Source organism: Falco naumanni, chromosome 7 (genome assembly GCF_017639655.2).
Source record: "Falco naumanni isolate bFalNau1 chromosome 7, bFalNau1.pat, whole genome shotgun sequence".
Classification (NCBI taxonomy): Eukaryota; Metazoa; Chordata; class Aves; order Falconiformes; family Falconidae; genus Falco; species Falco naumanni.
This window is the reverse complement of record NC_054060.1, coordinates 7,995,171-8,016,209: the sequence shown is the minus strand read 5'-3', so window position 1 is coordinate 8,016,209 and position 21,039 is coordinate 7,995,171. Positions and strand designations below refer to the sequence as shown.

At 44.0% G+C, this 21,039-nt stretch overlaps 1 protein-coding gene and 2 long non-coding RNA genes across 4 annotated transcripts in view; 1 reads left to right on the top strand and 2 right to left on the bottom strand.

Moving 5' to 3' along the window:
• LOC121091221 overlaps positions 1-9,062 on the bottom strand; it is a 52,707-nt gene extending 43,645 nt beyond the window's left edge. The window contains exons 1-2 of the long non-coding RNA XR_005828871.1: positions 8,623-9,062; positions 7,038-7,146 (exon numbers count right to left, since the gene is read on the bottom strand). This is a non-coding gene — a long non-coding RNA (uncharacterized LOC121091221). The remainder of the gene's footprint in view (positions 1-7,037; positions 7,147-8,622) is intronic.
• On the top strand, positions 4,885-14,338 carry ARRDC4 (arrestin domain containing 4). The gene is made up of 8 exons (XM_040600642.1): positions 4,885-5,445; positions 6,707-6,773; positions 7,067-7,214; positions 9,032-9,134; positions 9,851-10,107; positions 10,683-10,845; positions 11,380-11,534; positions 11,652-14,338. Exons 1-8 carry the CDS (start codon positions 5,103-5,105, stop codon positions 11,706-11,708), a joined length of 1,293 nt encoding a protein of 430 aa, XP_040456576.1. The 5' UTR covers positions 4,885-5,102; the 3' UTR covers positions 11,709-14,338.
• The window catches only part of LOC121091222, an 87,616-nt gene continuing 76,810 nt past the window's right edge, over positions 10,234-21,039 (bottom strand). Inside the window, exons 3-4 of one of the 2 annotated variants that reach the window (XR_005828873.1) lie at positions 14,808-15,001; positions 10,234-10,271 (exon numbers count right to left, since the gene is read on the bottom strand). This is a non-coding gene — a long non-coding RNA (uncharacterized LOC121091222). Of the gene's footprint in view, positions 10,272-14,399; positions 14,712-14,807; positions 15,002-21,039 lie in introns of those variants that run through there. The other variant, XR_005828872.1, reaches the window with a different exon arrangement.

Sequence of the window (21,039 nt, the reverse complement as noted above, 5' to 3'; positions counted from 1 at the left end):
CTGTTAGGTAAGGGAACTAGCTGCAACAGATCCTGCAATCTGATTCACTATATTAACATTTAAGCAAACAACAGATCACTCAAGTGTTTTCTTTACCAGTGCACGAAACAACATGATGTCCCATCCTGCACTGGGATACAATCCCAGTGCGTTGGGCTAGAAACTGGTTTGGGACCCTTGCCCTGTGGGCAGGCTTGCTGCTGCCACCTCATGAGACTGTTCATCTGGAGGCGAGGGGGAAGGTCCTGGCACTGTGCTGCCATGGAAAGTGGAAAGGATCCCTTGCAGTTTGCACCACAATCTTTGCTTCTACCCTAGCCTCCTGACCCAGGGATGAGACACACCCTTCCCACACCTTGGAAGGTAAGGATACAGTAGGAGGCAGCTGTATAAATGAAGCACTCAGTGCTTGAGCCTTGAACAGCTTGGTTCTCAGCCATCAACCTAATGCAACCTAGTCTGCTCCTCCTCTGCCTCAGATTTCCTACGGTGGCTGTCCTACTGCCATTTGTGATTTTCCATTTCCAGACATAACCTTGTATTAGGATTGGTCTTTGACCTTCAAGACAATTGCACTTTGTCTGACAGGCTGTGTGAACAAACACCTGCCGAGATAAAGCGTGCACCCCTAGATTCCTGGGCCAATATCTCAGTATTTGCTTTTTTCAACGTACCACATACAACATGATTCTTAAAAATATGCTTACTGGTGCTTTACACATTGGCAGTAATGACATATCAGGCTGGCTGGGCACTGTGTTTGCAGCAGCACTTGGAAAAGCGTCTCTGGCTCCTTGCAATGTCCTATCTGTAAATGTCACTTAATTGTCTAAGAAAAATTTGGCTGGCCTTTCAATTACTGGTAATAGAATAAAAGCAATAAAAGACTGTACGTGACAGCAAGCACCACCAATACCAATTCTTCGCCTCCTTATGCTGACTGGGAGCGCCAGGGAGAATTCACATGCTGCTCCAGGGCTGCATTTTTGGTGCTGATAAAGGAACTCACTAGTAAAAGGCCAAGAACCAGGGAAAGAAAGGAATCGTCTCCCATCTCTCCCTGTCCTGACTCCATAAACAAACCCAGAAAGAAGAGTTCTGGGTATCTTGAAAAAAGGCCCTATATTCTGAGGGCTTTTGTGGAACTTAAAGAGCCCATAATACCTGCTTTCAGGTATTTCAGGGGTAAATATTGCTCTCAACCAACTGCTTTCTAACATCTGTCAGGCTCGCTGAGACAGTTGAAACTATTTACAGATAAAGGACGAGGCATATGGGCAAATCCTCCCTACCGTGCAGAGAGAAGATCAGCATGGAGTTTACACACTGTCCAGTGCCTCTGTGAGGCCTTCATTCAAGCAGAGCCTACCTCATGGCTCTTCCACTGAACTCAGCTGCAGCTCAGTTCTTTTGCCCGTCGTGTTTGGTACTGGATAAGAGAGACACTTTGAACGGATGTTACAGTACAGCAATCTCAAATCCGCAGTTTGGAAATCAGCTGTTAGCAGCTCTCATAAACACTTCTCAAAGTCCTCCTCCAACAGGAGAAATAGCTGTTTCATTCTCTAAACTGTCAGGGTATTGATTAAGATCAGAAAGGCTTAGTTGGCAAACTCCTGGTGTTGGTGCCTGGCTCATGATTAAGGGCTCTGTCTCAGTTCCCTTCAAGCAGGAAGAGGACAGCAAATACTGATCAAGTTTTTCACTTCCTCCCCAGTCACAGCTCAGATCCCTGAAAAATAAGAGATCTTCTTGGCAGAGGTCGCTGTTGCTAACACCACTTCCTATCTTGTATCTTTCATGAAAATGGTTATTTATGTATCAGGTGTCCTTCCTGTTGTGGAAACTTGGAATGTACACAATACTTTCAAAAACTCTTCTGGCAGGTTGAAGCCCTGATAGCCTATTTTCAATATGCGCACTGAAACGAGCTAAAAATAATTACATGTAGAAACTTAGACTGTCAGCTCCATCTGAATTCAGTGATCCGACCACAGCAGTCATTTCCAAATTAACCAGCAAAGCTCGGATATTAGCAGCTGCTGTAGGAAAATGTTCACCAAGTTCTTTCATTTCAAGGTAAGTCTACGATTACTGCTAGAGCTGTTCGCAGCTTTGTGGATACTCTCAAGTGAAACCCTTCTTTGTGTAGTCTTAACTCTTACAGGCTAACTTGTGCATTAACTAACTGTTCAGGCAGCTCTTTCTCTACATAGTCCTGAATAAAGTGGCAAAATAAGTGAAATGAAAATATAATCAAACATGTTAATGTATCTCTTGCTCTTTCACACATACACCCACACACAAACATCCAGTCACACACATACACCCACAATGTCTGAGTGTTCAACTTCTGTTCCTTCCTTCCGGCTTATCTGAGACTAAAATAGTGCTGTGGTGATTTCCACGCTACAACTTCACCATGTTGGTCAGTCAAAATGACTCATACACGAGGAAGTATTCTCAAGCTGAGTGGATAAGAAACCTATCGCTCCATGATGATTTCAACAAATTCTGGCCTTTGAATCCTGCTGGGAAAAAAGTATATTAAAGGGCAAACAAACACCTGGAACAAGTATCATCTGACTGCAACAGAATGTTCCTATTAACTGTGTCCTCTGTGGGCTAATTGTTCAAGTTATTCAAGCCTCCTAACTCTCACTAATTCTGTATAATGTTTTGTTTCATGAGAAATTGCTCATGTTTATTCATTTCCCTATCTAGCTCGCTTGCACTTGCAAAGAATAAACAGGAGGCAACGTTTGAACAGTCACATAATACCCGTAAGAGAATTAATTACTTTTATATAGGATCTAATTCATGCAGGAAAAAAGGGAAGGTGTGGGATTTTGGTTTGTGGGGTTTTTTTATGCTTCCAAAATCAGTAGCAAGAAATTGCATACACACATTGTACCTAAGCAAATTTAGCAAATAAGTAAATATTCAGTACACACATCCAAGCACCTTCAGCTGACTACAAAACTAACCTGATGCTTGCTAATGTAAAAAACTGGATATAAGGGAAAGATTTGTGCAAAGCTAGACATTCAAGCTGTATTAGTTTAGTTCAACTAAAAAATAAAAAAGGTAGCATGATTTTATATACCACAATCCCCACTTATAATGCAATGCTTCCAGTTTCTATAAAAACGGTTTCAAAAAGCACAAAGGGATATGATTATCCAAAAACTCTTTAAACATTCAAAACAACCATCATAGGATTATTTTCTTGAGTTACATAATTCTCCATCACAAGCTGGTGAACCATGGGCAAGGGTGCTAATAAAGCCTATGAACTCACCCCATCTGTTACCGCATTACTCTTCTCTCATTGATTAACACAAAGGTGTGCATTAGTCAAGAAAAGGTATTTAAAAGGCCTACCTCATTCTCAGCAAGGACAAGCTCTTCATCACAGAAGTAACTCTAAATACAAGCCTCCGTTTCGTGGGACAAGCATATCACAAATGTATGCCAGGGATTCTGAGAAAGCTTGCGTTACCTTGTCAGTTATTTAAAAGCCAAGGCTCTGAGTCTGGAAGACATCTTTTGCTAATTTCAGTAATTAGCTGAGTCAGCTGGGAAACACCAGGCTGGTGTTTTTCAGTGCTCCAGAGGGATGGAGGAATGCAGGAAGATGCAGCTGTCAGAAGCTTCAAGCAGGCAGGTGACTTGGACCGGGAAATGACTCCTTCATTACCAATGGAAATGCTGGCAGATCATTCACCATATGCACCTTCAGGAAGATGCACTACTACCAACTCAGGCAATCATAAAGTATGAGACTTTATAGGACAAAATTAATTTTAGTATCTGTCCAGCATATGCAAAGCATTTTGTTTTGTAACATGTATTGTGTTGGCTGGGACTGGGGCACGGTGCTGTAGCAGCCTCACCTCTGTTGGGCACATGGACCTGGCTGTACTCCTCTACCAACACAGACATATTTGCCACTTGCTATAGATGCTGGGGGTTTTCCTAAATTTGTACTTCTAAAGTACTGGAAATAATAGCAAACTTTACATTTATTCTAGTGGATAAATCTTTCAAGCATTACCTATAGATCATTTATATGGAAAGGTTTATGCCATGCCGCTCGGGCATTAACAGCACGCAGCTGTGTATCCATCCAGCTATCCAATAACAAAACAGGGGTTTGCAGAAACAAGCTCTTGAACCAGGGCACTTCTACATTTACAAAGTGCAGAAGCAGCCAGTATCTGTGCGGAGAGGGAGGTGTCCAGGTGATCCAGGATGGCTCATTCACAGACTGAACCCTTCACCGCCTGCTCGCCAGCGGGGCGAGCAAGGGGCTCCTGCCAGTAGTACAGCGCTCCTGAGGTAACCCCGGGCAAAGCTGGGAGAAACAGCGGCACCGCATTGCTTCACATCCCCAGCCAGCCCGGCTGTCTGCAAGGAGCATCTGGGACCGAATGCAACGCGGCGACCAGGCCGGCGCTTGCTCCCTCAGCGCCATGATGGGAGACGATGCCCACGGAGGCATCGAGGCCTTCCCACAGCGTAGGGCCCACCGCCCTGCAGAGACTGCAGCCTGGCGGTAGGGCTGAGCAGGCAGGACCCCCGGAGGGCCCCGATGCCCGGGCTCGCCCCTGAGGGACCCCGCTTCCCGGGTTCTCAGCGGGAGGACAAGGAGCGACCCCGGCCTGGCTTCGCCTCACCGCCCCGCCCCGCCCCGCCCCGCGCGGCCCCCTGGCCCCGCCCCTCCGTCCTGCCCCGCCCCTTCGCTGCCTGTTTACCCACAGGCTGTGCACGTGGTAGCTGTGCCGTGCCATTGGCCCTGTCGCCAGGTACCTGCGGCCACTCTGCCAATCAGGGCGCTGTCCACGCGCGGCCACCCGTACCCGATTGGCTCCGCCGCGGTGATCACGCAGCGTGACGCGCTCAGAGCGTGCACACGCCGAGGAACCAATGAGGAGGGGGCCCCGGGGCAGCCCGCGGCGAATGGCTGGGTGAGGAGCTGAGGAGCGGCCAATGAGAAGCGGGCCGGGGCGGGACTACCCGCTGCGGGCGCTGGCGCAGACGGGCAGGTTTTAAAGCAACCGTGGACGGCGGCCGCAGGCTTCCCCCGCAGCCGGGGAGCGATGGCGGCGGCCGGGCCGGGCCTGGGCCCCGGGGCCGGCGGGACTGTGAAGACGCTGGCCCTGGTGCTGGAGGACGAGGCCCGGCGCGGCGGCGGCGGCTACTGCAGCGGGGACACGGTGTCGGGCCAGGTGCTGCTGGAGCTGGCGGGCCCGCTGCCGCTTCGCGGGCTGCGCCTGGAGGCCGCCGGCCGGGCCCGCGTCGCTTGGAGCGAGAGCTCGGGCGCCGTCCCCGGGGCGGGAACCTGGGGGGCGGCGGTGCGGGCGCCGGGGCCGGGGCCGCGACGGGAGGCGGAGGTGCGGTACCTGGACATCCGGCAGAGCCTGCTGCGGGACCCGCCCGAAGGTGAGGGGCGGCCGCGACGGGGGGAGCGGGGGCCGCGGCGGGGGGGTGCCTGGCGGCCGCCCTGTGAGAGCCGACGGGACCGCCTGCCGCCGCCGCGGGGTGAGACCGGGGAGGCGCGGGCGCCTCCTGCGCGGGGGAGGGCTCCGGGGCCGAGTGCCCCTACTCCCCGGGGCGGCGGAGGGGCCGCGGGGCACCCGCCGCGGGAAGGCGGCCGCCTCCTACTCCCAGGGAGGCGGGGGGGGGGGGGCGAGGGTTGAAGCGCCCTCCCGGGGGGGAGCCGGCACCGCAGCGTGAGGCCTGGGCAGGCGCCCTGTCGGCGGGGACGGGCACACCTCCGGCTGCTGCGGCCGCAGCCTCCACCGGTGCGCCCGGAGGGGCTTCCTGCAACTTCGCCGAGTCACTGGGTTCTTCCCATAAACGGCTGGAAAATGCGGAACAAGGCTGGCAGCAAGCGGGTGGCGCTCGGCCTGTCCGACGCTCCGTGCCGGCTGCCGGCGGGGGTTTGGCTGCCCTGGGAGCCACGGGCGGGGGTTTGGCTGCCCTGGGAGCCACGGGCGGGGGTTACACCCCCGGCGCCTTCGTGGTCGCCGGGCTCTGTCCCCAGCGTCTGTGGAGCTGCCTGTGGAAGGCACGAGAAGCGGCAGCTCCTCCTGCAGCGGGTTTGGAAAGCGGGGGCAGCCCTTCGTTCGTTGCCTGGGTCTCTAGCTGGCGGTTTAGTCACTCGGACACTGCAGCACTGTGGCTGCATTGGAAAATAAAAAGGAAATGGTGTTTTGTTCTGGAAGGGTGAAACGCATCTCAGGTTTATCTGCAGGAAAAGTAAATGTAGGCCTTTTAAAAATTGTGTAACAGGAGGCCCTCTATGAATATGTCGAGTACGTATATTAATAGCAATTAATAATGCTGACCTTTTTAGCACAAAAATTAGTTAAATCACTAATTGAAAAAGTAGATTAATGGCTGCCCTGGGAAAAGGAAAAGAAACTTAGTTTATGCTTTCTAGAAGCCATTTTGGATTAGAAATTGGCCAGAGTCCTGAACTGAAACTCAAGGTCTCTGTGTTTCCTTGATTTTTTCATTGAAATTGCATCCCAGCATAAATAAAGCATGGGCTCCAATCCAGAACCCACTGGGATCAATAAAAACTTCTCCTAGTCCCTTGCATCTGGGTGTTTTTATACATAAATAATTTATAAAAGCATCTGCTTTGTTCTTCTATTTATGGAATAACTAAAACATACTACTCATTTTTATCCTACAGGTGAGGAAAGCTTAATTCTTCTAGATGGAAGACATGAATTTCCGTTCAGCTTTCAACTCCCTCAAGAGTAAGTTAAATAATCCAATCTGAATGGATTGTGCTGGACACTGCTCTTTGTGGAACATTAACGTAATGTAACTGGACTTGTGGGTGTTGGTTTTTTTAATATCAAACAGATAGGTCAGCATTATATGTTTGTCTTAATCAGCCAGCACATAGACATGCCTTGTTCGCTCTGGTTTCCCTAAGGCCCTAAAAGTACCAGCTGTAAATTGGTAAACATTTATGTACACAGGAAGCATTGATGTTTGGAACTGAATTATAAACTTACGGTAATGCTTTCATGACGGCTTATTTCAGACCTCTGGTGACCTCTTTTACTGGGAAGTATGGCAGTATCCAATACTACGTGAAAGCAGTTCTGGAGAGGCCTGCAGCACCTGATCAAAGTGTACAGACAGAGCTTCAGGTCATTAGCCATATCGACGTCAGCTCACCAGCTTTATTGGTAAGAGGGTCCTCCACTCCTCCCCCCTTTAAAGCCAGCTGCAAAAAAATCATTTCCAAGAAGCATTCACATCCAGCCATAACCATTTCCATGTTATTCTGGAGTGTCATTTTCTGACTTCTGAAAGCATATAAGCTCCCTAAGCTTTTCTCTATAAATAGATGATCTTAGGTTGTGTGAATAGCAAACAGAGTGGCTTTTTTTAATACCATTGATTACATTCCTGCTGGCAGAGATGCTCTTGCCAAAAAGTTGTGCAGGCTTCAGATGCATAAATAAGGCTTAATAATAATAATGCACAAGCCTAAAGTAGTTACTCTTACCAGAGCAACTACATTCACAGGGCTGCAGTGTCCTAAACTCTACAATAATAGTAGGTTGAGGAACAGTAATTATAGAAGAGTATTAATCATGCCCAGCTTGTCATTTATGCTCTGGCCATTATGTTACGTATCCTTCCATTTTGCATGTCGTTTTCTAACATTTAAGTGTGTGCATGCAGCTGCTTCAGAGATCTTTTCAGTTATTTCCTTATGACAGATTTGGCCACATTAAAGCATTGAGTTTCTAATAATCACTAGAAATACTGTAGAGTAGTAAGAAAGATCAGGCATTAAGTAATGAGAAAATAGGCAAGATGGAAGCTAATGAGCTGGATTCTTTTATCTCAACCCATATTATGAAAATAATATAAAATTATACCTTGCACTTTCATGATAGCAACTGGATCTAAATGGTTATCATTTAAATATGAATGAGTAATTTCTATTTTATTTAAAATCCTAGGATAATTTTAACATTTCATCATGATGTGAACATAGCTAAGAGATGTTTTGAACAGGGCTTTTTTCCTCTTTATATGCTTACATTTTAATCTTTCTCTCTAGAAGGAACTTAGAGAAGTATTTTGGCAGTGGCATCTGTAAGCAGAATAGTCTTTATATTCAGCAGTGTGTGTTAAAAGAGTATGGAGACAGCATATCCAGATACTGCAGGGATGAAGTAGACCATAGATAATTGCATGGGAGAGGGCTGTGGGGCACATACTGTAGGCAGCATCTATCTTAATTCATTCCAAGGCTAGCACCAAAAAAGTGCAAACCACAAATTTTAGACTTTATAATGATACTGACTGGGCCTAGTAAATTGTTTTAAGTAGCTTGAATCCTGGCTTGGACCTTTGATGCGTACTTGTGTATGTTGTAAGTTTATTCTAATGAAAACTTTACAGACAGTGTAAATGTCATCTAATGTGACAGCCTTCTGCGAATAATTAAGACAGGTTTTGTCATGAGCCTAAATTTTTTGGGGGTTGTGTGGCTTGCAAGTTATGAAGATGCATCACTTTAACCCAGCGTTTGTACATTTATCCTTTCTTATGAAGGATACAAAGGTAAAAACAGTTTACCTGCTTAACTATTAGTTGGTTGCAGATGAAACAAATTCTGTATTCTTCCGCACTGAGGAGCGTGGGCATAAATACTGCAGTACTCCATCAGACCTTTAAAAAAATCACACGTATAAAATTTGCTATTCAATCTTTTTGAAGACAGATTACATTCAAACGCAGATTGGTCTCTGTGTTACCTAGTTGATAGGTATGATGCAGACTGGGATTTTAAAACAACTGTATGATCAGCTAGCCAAACTTTGGTTCCATTTTACGTCATGGCAAAACTCCAGTTGCATGGAGTAATACAGTGATTCAAATGAAGTGGATTTTAGAGCTAGATTGCAATGACTGATACGCATAACATTAAACTGCAACTGATTGACAGCTTTATGCCATAAAATGAAAAATACTCTATATTTTATAGACACCTGTTCTAAGAAGTCAGGAGAAGATGGTTGGCTGTTGGTTTTTCACCTCTGGGCCAGTGTCTCTCAGTGCCAAAATTGAGAGGAAGGGATACTGTAATGGTAAGAGTAGTTACCTTGAAAATGTGACTGTTAAGCATCTAATAGGTTTTTTTTTAATCTCTCTGAAGCCAACACTTTATAGTTGAAAGAATAGTTCCATTTAGTAGGTAGTAAATTGAGATCTATATGAACTTGCTTTAACAAAAATAATCTTGCCTTTCCCCTCACTCCCCCCTTGGGAATATAAATTGAAAGGAAGTCCTGTTAGTCAGTAATCTTAATGAAAAGCCATGTACGTTTGAGTATAAAGAACAACAAAACGTTTTTATTTGGGATAAAATACTTAATTGGGGATGTAATCAGGTTTTTATGTCCTGTTTGTGTAGGCTTACACTTCTGTAAGAATGAGCTTTAGCAGCTTCTTTGTCATCTTGGTAACATTAGATACATTGAGGAAATAAAACATTCTGAAATTCAGTTAGTACTATATAAAAGGAAGATTGGCATTTAATTTGCAAATAAAGCTTTTATAGCTTGTTCATATTATGGTTAATGTTTCAAAATGAATCATTATTTATACGTAAAATATAGTAGGTGGCTATAATTCTGTCTGGATACCACTCTGGGGAAAAAAAACAACTACCTAGCTTGAGGAAACTAACAAGTACTGTTCTCATAACATTGCAGATGATGTACATGCTGCGTAACATGCTTTGATACTCCCAGAGGAAAGTTGGTAAATACAAATTATTCATTGAACTTTTTCTGTCTTTAAGGGGAAGCCATACCAATCTATGCAGAAATTGAGAACTGCTCTTCTCGTTTGATTGTTCCAAAAGCTGCCATTTTCCAAACACAAACTTACCTGGCCAGTGGGAAGACAAAAACTTTCCGACAGATGGTTGCCAATGTCCGAGGAAACCATATTGCCTCTGGGAGTACAGATACCTGGAATGGGAAAACTCTGAAAATCCCACCTGTATCCCCCTCTATACTTGACTGCTGTATTATTAGAGTAGAATATTCATTAGCTGTAAGTATGGATTTTTATTCAAATGTACATATTCTAGACTACTACGTTGAGTTGGGAACAGAAGAATTTTCTCTACTGAGCAGCTATTAGATTTTAAATTTGAGAACAAGAAATATAAATAAATACCACATACCGTATGAGAGGCTGTAGATCATTAGGCGATTCTGAAATGGAGACATAGGAATAATGGAGACAATGGAAAAACGTTTCTGAGGAGGAAGCAGCTTAATTTTAGACCTGCAGAGGTTATTAGGGAAAAGTAGTTCAAGCTGAATGGGTTCCTTTAGTGACTCTTGTCAGAAATGGAAAGATGGGACTGAAAATCAAGTGCATAATTATTTTTGTCAAACTGTTTTGTATTTTTTCAATCTTATCTAGAGACAAGGTATGGAAAGGAGGAGGTTGCTGGAAAATACGGAAAGCTGCCAAGAGTATTAGCTAAACATACCTGGGATGAGAAACCTCCTCATTTTTAGACAAGCTGCAGTATAGGGAGTAGGGTAGCGTCTAGGAGCAGCAATTCAAATGGAGTCTTATGATGTTTTTTTTTCTTTCATTTGTGGGTTGTCACATAGGTATATATCCATATTCCTGGTGCTAAGAAATTGATGATTGAAATGCCTCTGGTGATTGGCACTATTCCATGTATTGGATTTTCAAGCAGAAACTCCAGCATTACCAGCCAGTTTAGTATGGATATGAGTTGGCTGGCATTGACCATGCCAGAACACCCTGAAGGTAATACATACTGAACTCGTCGTAATACATCATAGTACTGTCTACAACAGGAGGATAGCAGTGCCCAGTTTAAGGGCGCTTCTAGGGATATAGGCTCATGACTCATGAGAAGTGAGGCATATAAATCTAAGTCAAGAACCAAAAAGATTGGTGAGGATACCCCAACTCCAGCCTTTAAGTCTTTCTTTATCCCTGTCTAATTTCAGCTGAATCTAAAGTAACTAACTTCTGATAGTGGGAATTCTACTTTGGAGGTAGGCACTTTAATCATTACTGAATATACCTTGATACAGTACAGGTTTGTTGCTGGAGTAGCCCTAAAAGCATCTGTAGTGTTCCTGCTGAATCACCCGCCTAAGCTTACTAAAAACATAATTCTAGTTACAGTATTTGAGTACAGTGCACTTGATACAATTTGACAATCGTACAATATTTAATTAATACAGTCTTCCTGGTCTTGGATACTGTAATACATACTTGTCTTGCTGTGAGTGAACAGTTTGAAATTTGACAGGAGCATCTCTTGTGTTTCAGCACCACCAAATTATGCTGATGTCGTGTCTGAGGAAGAGTTCTCCAGACATGTTCCTGCTTATCCACCACCAATTGACTGTGAGGAACAATTGTGTTGTCCTGTCTTTGCTTACATACAAGAGTTCCGGTTTCAGCCTCCACCTCTTTATTCAGAGGTAAAAAAATAAACAGCAGGTGGTGGTTTTATTGTCGGATGGAAAAAAAATATCAAAACCCGCATACAGAAATGTAAGCATTATAGGCAGTAATTGTTGCTATTATTCTCTCTGTAGATTGATCCACATCCAACTGATGTAGAAGAAATTCAGCCTGTTTCATTCATGCTCTGAAGAGGATTTGTAAAGAGCATCATTGTGATGAATGTCTTAATCTTTCTGCTGCTTAAGCTGATAGTGCAGCTAAAAAGGAAATGGTTTTCGTTTTCAAAACTTATGTCTGTGTACAAGAAAGGCAAAGGAAAATGGAGAGGGAGGTATGAGCATGTTTGGTGATGGAAAAGAATCTGCTGGATTAGTCTGCACAGAGGATATTGTCGGAGCAGCTGTGCTCAGGATACTTGAGAAGTACCTGAAAACACTGAATGCTTTCTAAAAAGTGGATATACTACATAAAGTACGAGGAGGAGCTGTAAGGATCTTCTGAAGAGAAGAATTTATATTTTGTTCGGAACACTCTGGAAGAATTTACATCGTGATGTTGAGAACTTCTGTAGTAGAACTTGCATAGTAGAGCAGAATGTGGGGTAAGAAAACATTTCCAAAAGATTCCAGTGTTCAAGGGGCTTCAGTTTTGCACTGTCTGCATCCAAAAAAGGAACACTACTAAATGTGAAGTCTTCGCTCTAGGTTAACTTTGTATTTCATGAGAACCTGCTCTTCTAACAACTGCCAAGCGGTACTATTTCATCATTCATAATGATTCTAAAGACATCATGGATGACAGAATAGCTATTACGCAATATTATGAAGGCAACCATTTACTGAATGAAAGATGCAAGTATGTAAAAGAGAATTGAACTTTAATAAGAGCTTATGCACTGTGCTTTCTTTCAAGGGATTTCTTAAGGGAATTGTTCTAGCCTCTTCTACTGTGAGTTCTTTTTCTGCATCTTAAGCCTATGGATAGCATGGTAAGGGGAAGCATGGCAAGGGAGAATCCTTTTGCCAGCAGCAGGTATACTCGGCAAAATGGACAATACTTATTTATTCAGAAGCCTTTTATAAGCCTACCTCTGTTTTGGATATTTACTTCTGGTCAGATTTTAGGCCAAAATAAAGTCTCGTTAAAGCTCCCGTATACTTCAAGGTTCTACAAAGGACCCTAAATGGTTTCTGTGGTTAGTGAATGCGATAGGAGTCATAGGGAGAGGTGTAAATATACCCAGAATAGACATAGCTTATAACCGAAGTGAAAGCAGACATCAGGGGAACAAAATCCTCTGGTAATGGCACAAAGCTTTTCATTACTCCTGCATTTTTGTGTAGAGATCTATTGTCAGGGGCTGCACTAGTCATTTGCTATCCATACTATTTTTTGTTAGTGTGTTTCCTTGTTTGTTTTTGCTGTTTAATTTTGTTTTGGTGCAATACTTTAATGTTTTCTTCCTCAGGTCATTTAGAATAGTGAGAGTTTGTTGCTGCTAAGAGTGAAGGCACAGCATTTTACTTGGCCCTTCTGCTGCCTTCCTTTAAAGTAGAATGTTTGCTTCCTGCCAAGCATTAACTGGAATAAGTAAGCCACCATCAAGAGATCACTTAAAGAAGCAGAAACACAGCATTCTCAGTACACACGTTTACAGTCAAGTCTTTAAACTACAGGGGATTTCAAACTACTAGAACTACTCCATACGTCTTACAGAAGGGTTTGGGGCTAAAATCTGGTGCTTCATGTGGTAAAAACATCGTACTTTCTGATCACTACAAAAATAGTAATTGAGTTTCCTTCATTTCATCAATAACTGCAGTTAAAAAAAGTTTAAATGTTTTTTTACGAAATCTGTCTTCATTTAAGAAGCAGGGATTTTTCTAGAGGCATACTCGGATACATATTTTTAGTCTTTTAGTATGACTTCCTTACATTGTCTTAATTTGTAGCACATAAAGTCACTTTTCCATCAGTGTAAAAGACTTGCTGATTGAGATTCATGTTTCCAAACTGCAGTTATTTTTTTTCATTTGCAAGTTTTAAGTATTGTCTTCTATAGCAAATGCAGCTTTAACCAAAACTTGAGTGCATGTTTTAGAAAGGATATCCTAAAAAATTAGTATTTAACTTCAGTCTGGAGATGTAGCTCTCATGCCTTTCTATTTAAGTGGTGGCGTGCCCATACAATCAGTGCAGGATTTTCATTCACATCACCTGGAAAGGGAACAAGCATATTTTCCTTAAACAGATACCATTATAGTTACTTGAAAAGTAATGTGGCTGTGTATTAACTTGCATGTTAAGAATTCAGAATACTAGCTTGAAGAACATTAGGTGCTTTTTTGGACTGTAATACCCAATAGGTGATGTGTGCTACCTGGTATAATAAGGGTCAAGCAAACAAGAGCATGAAGGGTAAAGATGTGCTTTCCCCACCCCCCCCCAAAAAAAAAAAATATCTTTGAGTTGTTTGTTATTGTTTGCAGATAAACTGTGGCCTTAGATTTTTTGCTGCAAAAAAGACAAATAGAATGTGTTTCTTAGGAAGCACACATGGCCCTTCAAAGGAGGGGTGAAAACAAGATTAAATTCTGCTCTCTGACACTTGGCTTAGTGCAGAAATTGATCCTTAAAATAATTACTGTTTGCACAATAAGTTCAATATGCAGGGGCTTTGTTTTTTTAACTGTGAAACAGTTTAAAAAAGACAAAATTAAAAAAAAAAAACTTGCTGTTTAACATACAGGAACATGATTGTATTTTGTACTAATGAATGAGCCCCATGGGTTCTTTGTTAATAAAAGTGTCAAACCTACATAGTACTGGTTCATCTCTGTTTTGGTCTCTCTAAGACAAATAGCTGCGATGCCAAGAAATATCTGCATTCTACCAGCTCGGAACACATAGGTTGCTTAATTCTTATCTGGGAGCTTTGCCTTCATCTGTCACTGTTTTAGTTCCCTGAACTATACATAACCAAGAACTGGGAAAATTCATCAAACCTGGCCTGTTCCCACCTATAGTTAATATATAATATTCAGGACTTAATTGTGGATATCATTACCTATAATGATTGAAGTGGCAGGATGTGTGCTCCAACTGCATTTCTCATCTCATGTATTAATCTTACAGGGTATTTTATTGTGTTTCCTTTAGACATTATTATCTTTACTATGTAGTTCATTGGTCTAAATATATCTGACATAGTACAGAATGACTATAAAGCAGAGTATCTCATACCACGGGAAAGCAAATGACAAAATGATGTCTACCACATAGCTTACCTGAGTCACAAATGAGATGATGAAATCTCTGTCAGGGTCCTGCTCCCTAAAGATTTGAGGAACAACAAATGGAACAGTTGATTTCTTGTTTCCACTTTTGAGGGAAGACAGCAAACCTCTCCTTGGAAAATACAGGTGGAGATGCTGTTCAGGATCACATGTTCAAGCACCGGAGCTTGCAGAAAGGGTCATGACTAGAAAGGAAAATGCAAAACCTCAAATTCTGGTCTTAATTTCTAAAATGCCTTCTACTACATAATCCTAAAATATCCTAAGTTCACAGCAGCAATTCCACTTCATCCACTGTTAAGTTTTATAGGGGACTATTTCTGGTGACGCACTTGTCTATTAACATATGTTCAGTGTTTAAACAGGGAGTAAATTACGTGCTCTGCCATACAGGGATAGAGCAGATACTGCAGGCTTGTGTTTGCAGCTCTGATACTTCTGATGTTCGTATGGGAACACACAATTCACATACAGAGTAAGAGAGATCATTTAACAACTCCTGGGACATGTTCCAAACTATCAAAATAACATGTTCCATTACTCCACCACCCAATTTTAACGGTAACTCATTTTGTAAAATCTCTACTATATTTGTATACATATCAATAAAGAAGTGTTTGGAGAGCACAGTTTGCAGACAAAGTTGATTTAAAGATAACCAATTGCTTTACTACCCCAAAACCACCAAAAAGCAGAAATGCCTACTTTCTAGTAAAATTCTGATTTTCAGTACTCTCCTTAGGGTAGTAAATGAGCACAGGGACATAGAAACCAGGTACCAAACTGCTGTGTTTTCTAAAGCTGAGTTTATAGTATGTTAGTATCAATATGGATAGTACAGGTTACTGCACAAAGTAGATCCTCTGAAGAACTATGATGAACCCAGTCATTCAATTTTAATACTAAAATTTTATATGTGGCGTAGACAGGATGACAGTCTCATTCCAAATTATGTAGTGGCCGTAATTTCTAAACAATTAATATGAAATGATAATACGCCAAAGCTGTACTAGACCATAACATTACTGGCATTTCTGGACAGCTGACTAATAACGATAAGTCAAAATCCCGCAAAGCACAGTTTTACATGGAATACAAAAAGGCAACTCAAGCAGGACTGTCCTAGGGTAGCTGCTCATGCCAGCAACATGCTGCGGGCTGCCTTAGTTACACAGGGCATACTCCATCTGATTAAGTACGACTGTATTACTGATAAATCTCTGAGCACCCATCCCTTCAAAAGAAAAGAGAAAATCCTTAGTTTGGGCTTACATTCAACCATCTGGCTGCCTGTAAGGTGAGGAGAACATGAAACGTAAGGTGAAAGTGGGAGCAAGTGCTGGTGCTTGACAGACACCTAGAAATTGATTGCCTCAATCTGAAGAATGCAGAGCAGCCCAAAATACTTTTATACAAATGCACAAGATAGTTGCTGTGTCAATTGGTGGCCGAGTTTCTTCTTATTTGTGATCTCAAGTAACAAGCCACCTTGGTCAGATTTGGATACCCAGTTAGGTCAGTTATATTTTTACTTGGCGCTCAGCAGCTGTGACAACCGAACATCAAGCATCACCCAAACATCAGACCAGCCGTTCTGCTTTGCCTCTCGCTTTACTCAGCATCCCAGACCTTTGCGGGCAGCCTTGCCCTGCTCTCCACTCTCCAGCAAAACTGCTCGTTGATGCTCTGCTTACAGCATCAGACTGGGGCGGCAGTCTCTGCGGGCTCACGCAGATGGGGAGAGCAGCGTGGGGATGTTTCTAGTCTTACTAAATAGAATGAGAACAGAGGTAAAAACAGTAGGCAGTCGTCAGTGTGGGGGCTGTGGGATGGAAGGTGGCCGAGTGGGGAAATGGAGTAGGTATGGAAAGGAGAAGTGGTTGGTGTCAGGCAGAGGACACTGACCCAGCAGCGAGCACTCCTCTGGGAGGGTATTTAACCTGAACATCAAAAACAACCACTCACCCCCGGCTCCTTTCTTTTACTGGCAGGACTTGGTACCAGACGCGGTGACACACAATGTGCGCAGACAGGATGCAGATATTTCAGCTAAACCCAGCCAAACATTTGTGGCTATGAAAACCTCATTATTTTACAGTGCCTTGGAAGAGCATCAGCCTCCCCATAAATAAGGCGTTGGGCACAGAGGGAGGTGGCTTGCCACCGCCGGTTACAGACAACAACAGGAGGTGATTGTACCTGTATTTCAGTGCCCAGTTGTGTGGTATTTATATACATGCACAAAGACTTTTCCAAAAATGAGGAGCATATCTTGCATACATATAATAGCAACTTCTTACAAATTAACTTCAGCAGCTGAGACTGTAATTGTGACCCGACCTTCTGTCGTACACGTCTTCAGGTCAGACCTTGCAGCACCGTGTGCTGTGCACAGCAGTACCGCAGTTTTGGGGAACACGAACGCACACTTCCCTCAGCTCTGCTTCAGGGAGAATGGAAGAGCAGGTGTAAGAGCTGATGGTGGGAAATGAAGCACGGGCAACAGGGGAGTATTTTGACTGCAGTCTTAAACAGGATTGTTCACAGCCAGAAAGATCCCAGGTTTCCTAGGCCAGTCCTATCTGATGTCACATCTAGAACCAGGTTATGTCAGTCACAACATATCAGACCACAGCATGAGGAGAAAGTGCCTATTATTGCTAAACTAATTAGATTAATCAATGCAAGAAAGAGAGGACAAGTGACAAAAAGTTACATTTTCATTTAAATAATTTAAGCCCTGAAGTGCTTTTCTCCTGTGTCTTAATGTGATGTGACCAATGCACTAGCCCTTAACAGATTATAAAGATCCTAAAATGGAAAATACTCTGCTATCCTGAGTGTGAAAGGGGAACAGGAATGGAAAAGCATTAACTGATCTGACAGATTCTCATACACAGTGTCTTGGAGGCAGAGAGAAACATCTGAGAGGGTTTAGTGTCCATACAGACCTACCAAGTTTAGCATGCTGTGTGCAAGGCTGGTACCACTTGCCCCAACAGCGGCATTTCGGTGTCAGCACATCTCTCCCTCACCCTGAGATCCTCGAGCAGGTTGGCCTGATCCACTACCTATCTGCAATGCAGCAATCAGATCTGCTTAGCACAAGGAAGCAAGATCCGAAAGAAAAGCCGTAACACGAAGGGGCCCTCCCAAGCTGCAGCCAGTCTCTCTCCCATCTCACGGCCCAGAGCAGCTGTGCTGTCATCTGCATGGACGTGAGCTTACACGTGAGGGGCACAACCTGCTCCTCCGACCCCACACAGGAGTCTCGCACATCGGGGGCAAAGAATCTGAGAGGTCTGTTTGCAGGAGGTGTTAAATAGGAAGGTCCCCAGGAAGGGCAGCTTCGCAGGCTTTTCTCATGTGATCCCACCTGCCATCGCTGGGAGAGGACTTTACACTCATCCAAACAAATTAACAATTCATTTCCAACCCTGACATGAAGATTAACCCTGCCAATTAATTCCTTAATCTCTTGCTGCCGCCAAGGCTCACAGTTGCCATGTGGATGCTAGTCCATTGGGGCCTGAAGCAGGGCCATTCTGTTTAATTAACGCTGCGTTCAGGATATGGTGTAGCTGATATTCAAACATATTCTAACTATACAAACCCGAGCTGTATCTTACACTTCACTGATGCGCCAGACAGCGTTTGATGGATAACTCAAAGAGGGCAGAGATTATCTCAACGCTTATGGCAGCTTTTGCTGCATAAAGGAGATACATTAACCCATACAGAGTCATTTAGCCGTTGTAAAGTTGCAGGAAATGCTTCTTCGTCATTTCCACGATAGATGTGATAGCATTACAAGTTCAACGGGATTTAAAGTGGTTTTTAAGATATTTTAGGAAGTAGTCGAACTTGATGATGAGCTGGTGCTGTGACAACAGCAGCCTCCAGCTGAAACACAGGCACACGCTGCATCGAGAAAGGTGTCCACCCAGGTTTCTGGCAGAGAAGTTTCGCTCTTATTTTGCAGGTTTGCATGCCTGTGACAGACAAAGAAAAGCAGAGAAGCTGGCAGTGAGAGCAAGCAGCGAGCCTGGAGACTTGAGAAGAACACAGGGAAATCGTTTTCGGGCAAGGCACTGTGTGTATAAAGTGTTTGGATCCACGAGCACAGGCAAAGTCTCACAGTATGCAGCAGCATTCAGAGAAACAGTGTTTTGCACCTTTCCAGGAAGCAGCGAGAAAACAAAACTCCACGAGACTATGTCAGTCGTCTTCCTCCTGCCTAAAATAACTGCCAAGCTGTTGGGTTTTGGCTCGGTGCTGGAGGGAGAAGGAGCAGCCGCAGGAAAAGGGGAGGCTGCTTCAGGGAAGAGGTTAGACTCCTATCCCGAATTGCCAGGAGCTGGGAAACGTGTGAAACACAATAAAAAGAGAAAGTGATACTCAGTCACCTCAAGGGCTCTTTGTAAACCAGCTATAACAAATTGGGTCAATTCTCCTTTGTTTCTATAGGTTTTGCCATATATAATTAAAAAGAGACTGCCCATTAAGGTGCTTTACGAAGTTAACTAATACTCAATCAAATCTATGAATAGTATTAAATTAAAGACTACAAAACCTCTCTGGACATATAAACCAGGAAATTGCAGGTACATAAAGTAAGCAAGCAACAAATTTAGTGACTGTTACAACTAGTCTGGCGGGTGGAACAAGTGGAGGTATCGCAGAACTGTAAGGAGCCTATGGATTGTATAAACACCCAATGTAAATGGTGTTTACAGGGAAGCACCAGGAAGGAGGCGGTATGATATACTGGACAGGACACTCTGCTCCACGTAGAAGCTAGGCAATGTCTGGTTTGGGCGTTTGGTCGGGGTTTTGTTGTTGTTGTTTTTACGTATTGGGGTTCAATGCTCATTTATACACTGAACTGCTTTAGCCCAGGAAGGGTCAAGGTCACCCTGTTGCAACAGCCAGCCAGGCAGAGTGAAAAATAAAGCCTGGGTTTCCCTGCAGACCTCTGCCCACCAGCTCCTGACAAGGCGAGAGAGACACCTGCCGTCTGTGAGTTATGAAAGGGGAAACAGCATCTGATGCAAAAATTGCATCGACCTGATTGGAACAACCAGTCCACCAGCTGGTACAGGTACAGGTACCCATTTCCAAGGTCACACTAGAGAGTTTTTGTCTTCTTTAGTAGATCCTTTTTTTAAGATGTGCAGTAAAACCAAGAAAGGGTTGAGGACTGGAAGAGTCTGAAGAACAGATCACTATTTACAGAGTGGAGGCATCTTCCAAGACACTCTGCCGTGTCGCTGGAGAATCAAGTCTTCATGTCCCCAGGGTTTGTTTCCACAGGATTTGTCAGAAGGACAAAAAGCTCGCATGATCTGTCGCATGGGCTGTTGCTCATGACGTGGTATTTTGTGCAGGACTCAAGCTGTCCTTGTTGATTCTTGGCAGTGTTTCCATCATTAAGCCGCTTGGTACCGACTCTCACTAGGATTTGGGGCTAGTGGTGTGTATGGCAGAGGGGTAATTTGCTGCGCTCTACAGGATTATTTGGCAATTCCTTGTTTTCTAAAGTTGTCACACTCTTCTAGGCACTTCTACTATAAATAGCTCTTGGGTGGGTGCCAGGTATGTGTTTTTTTCCAGGCAGAAGCCCAAACCAAGCAGTGAAACACTGTGCTATCAAACATGGCACACAGCGGAGTGCACTGGTGTGTGGACACAGGGAGAGGGAGGTAAGCTGTTGGTTGTGCACTGCGGGAGTCGGTAGGAAAGCCCAAGCAGTGCTAACAGCACCATCCTGCTCTCTGGTACTCAATTTATGCTTAAAATTATTTAGCAAATGCAACTTTTTCAAAGCCACACCGAACACTGGCGGAGCTCGGAGTCCTGCTCGAACCGCATACGCACAGCCTGCCCCTGCGCTCAGCTGAGCCGCTGTGTCACCTGCAGACGCATCAGGACACATCGCAGGCTGAATCCCCCCAGCCCCTCTGCACCCCCCACCTTGCACCAACCTAACACAGAGCAGCTCCATGAGAACTCAGCCTCCCACTTATGCTCAGATCATCTTTAACCAGCAACCGAAGCAATCATTTGCATCTCCTGTCATTAAGCCTTCTGTTTGATCACAGCCAAGCAGCCCTTATGGGGATCTGGCACAGACTTACAATCCAAGTGTGTTGGGAAAATGACTTCAAGGCTATTTAGAGAGGATTCCCATGCCTACAACAGTTCACAGTTCAAGGGGATCCCC

Excerpts from the sequence above, each read along its gene's own strand:
- ARRDC4 (XM_040600642.1), top strand. The coding sequence starts at position 5,103 with ATGGCGGCGGCCGGGCCGGGCCTGGGCCCCGGGGCCGGCGGGACTGTG. Across the intron at positions 7,215-9,031 it reads TCAGCTCACCAGCTTTATTG|ACACCTGTTCTAAGAAGTCA; the intron begins GTAAGAGGGTCC and ends TATATTTTATAG. Across the intron at positions 10,108-10,682 it reads GAGTAGAATATTCATTAGCT|GTATATATCCATATTCCTGG; the intron begins GTAAGTATGGAT and ends GTTGTCACATAG.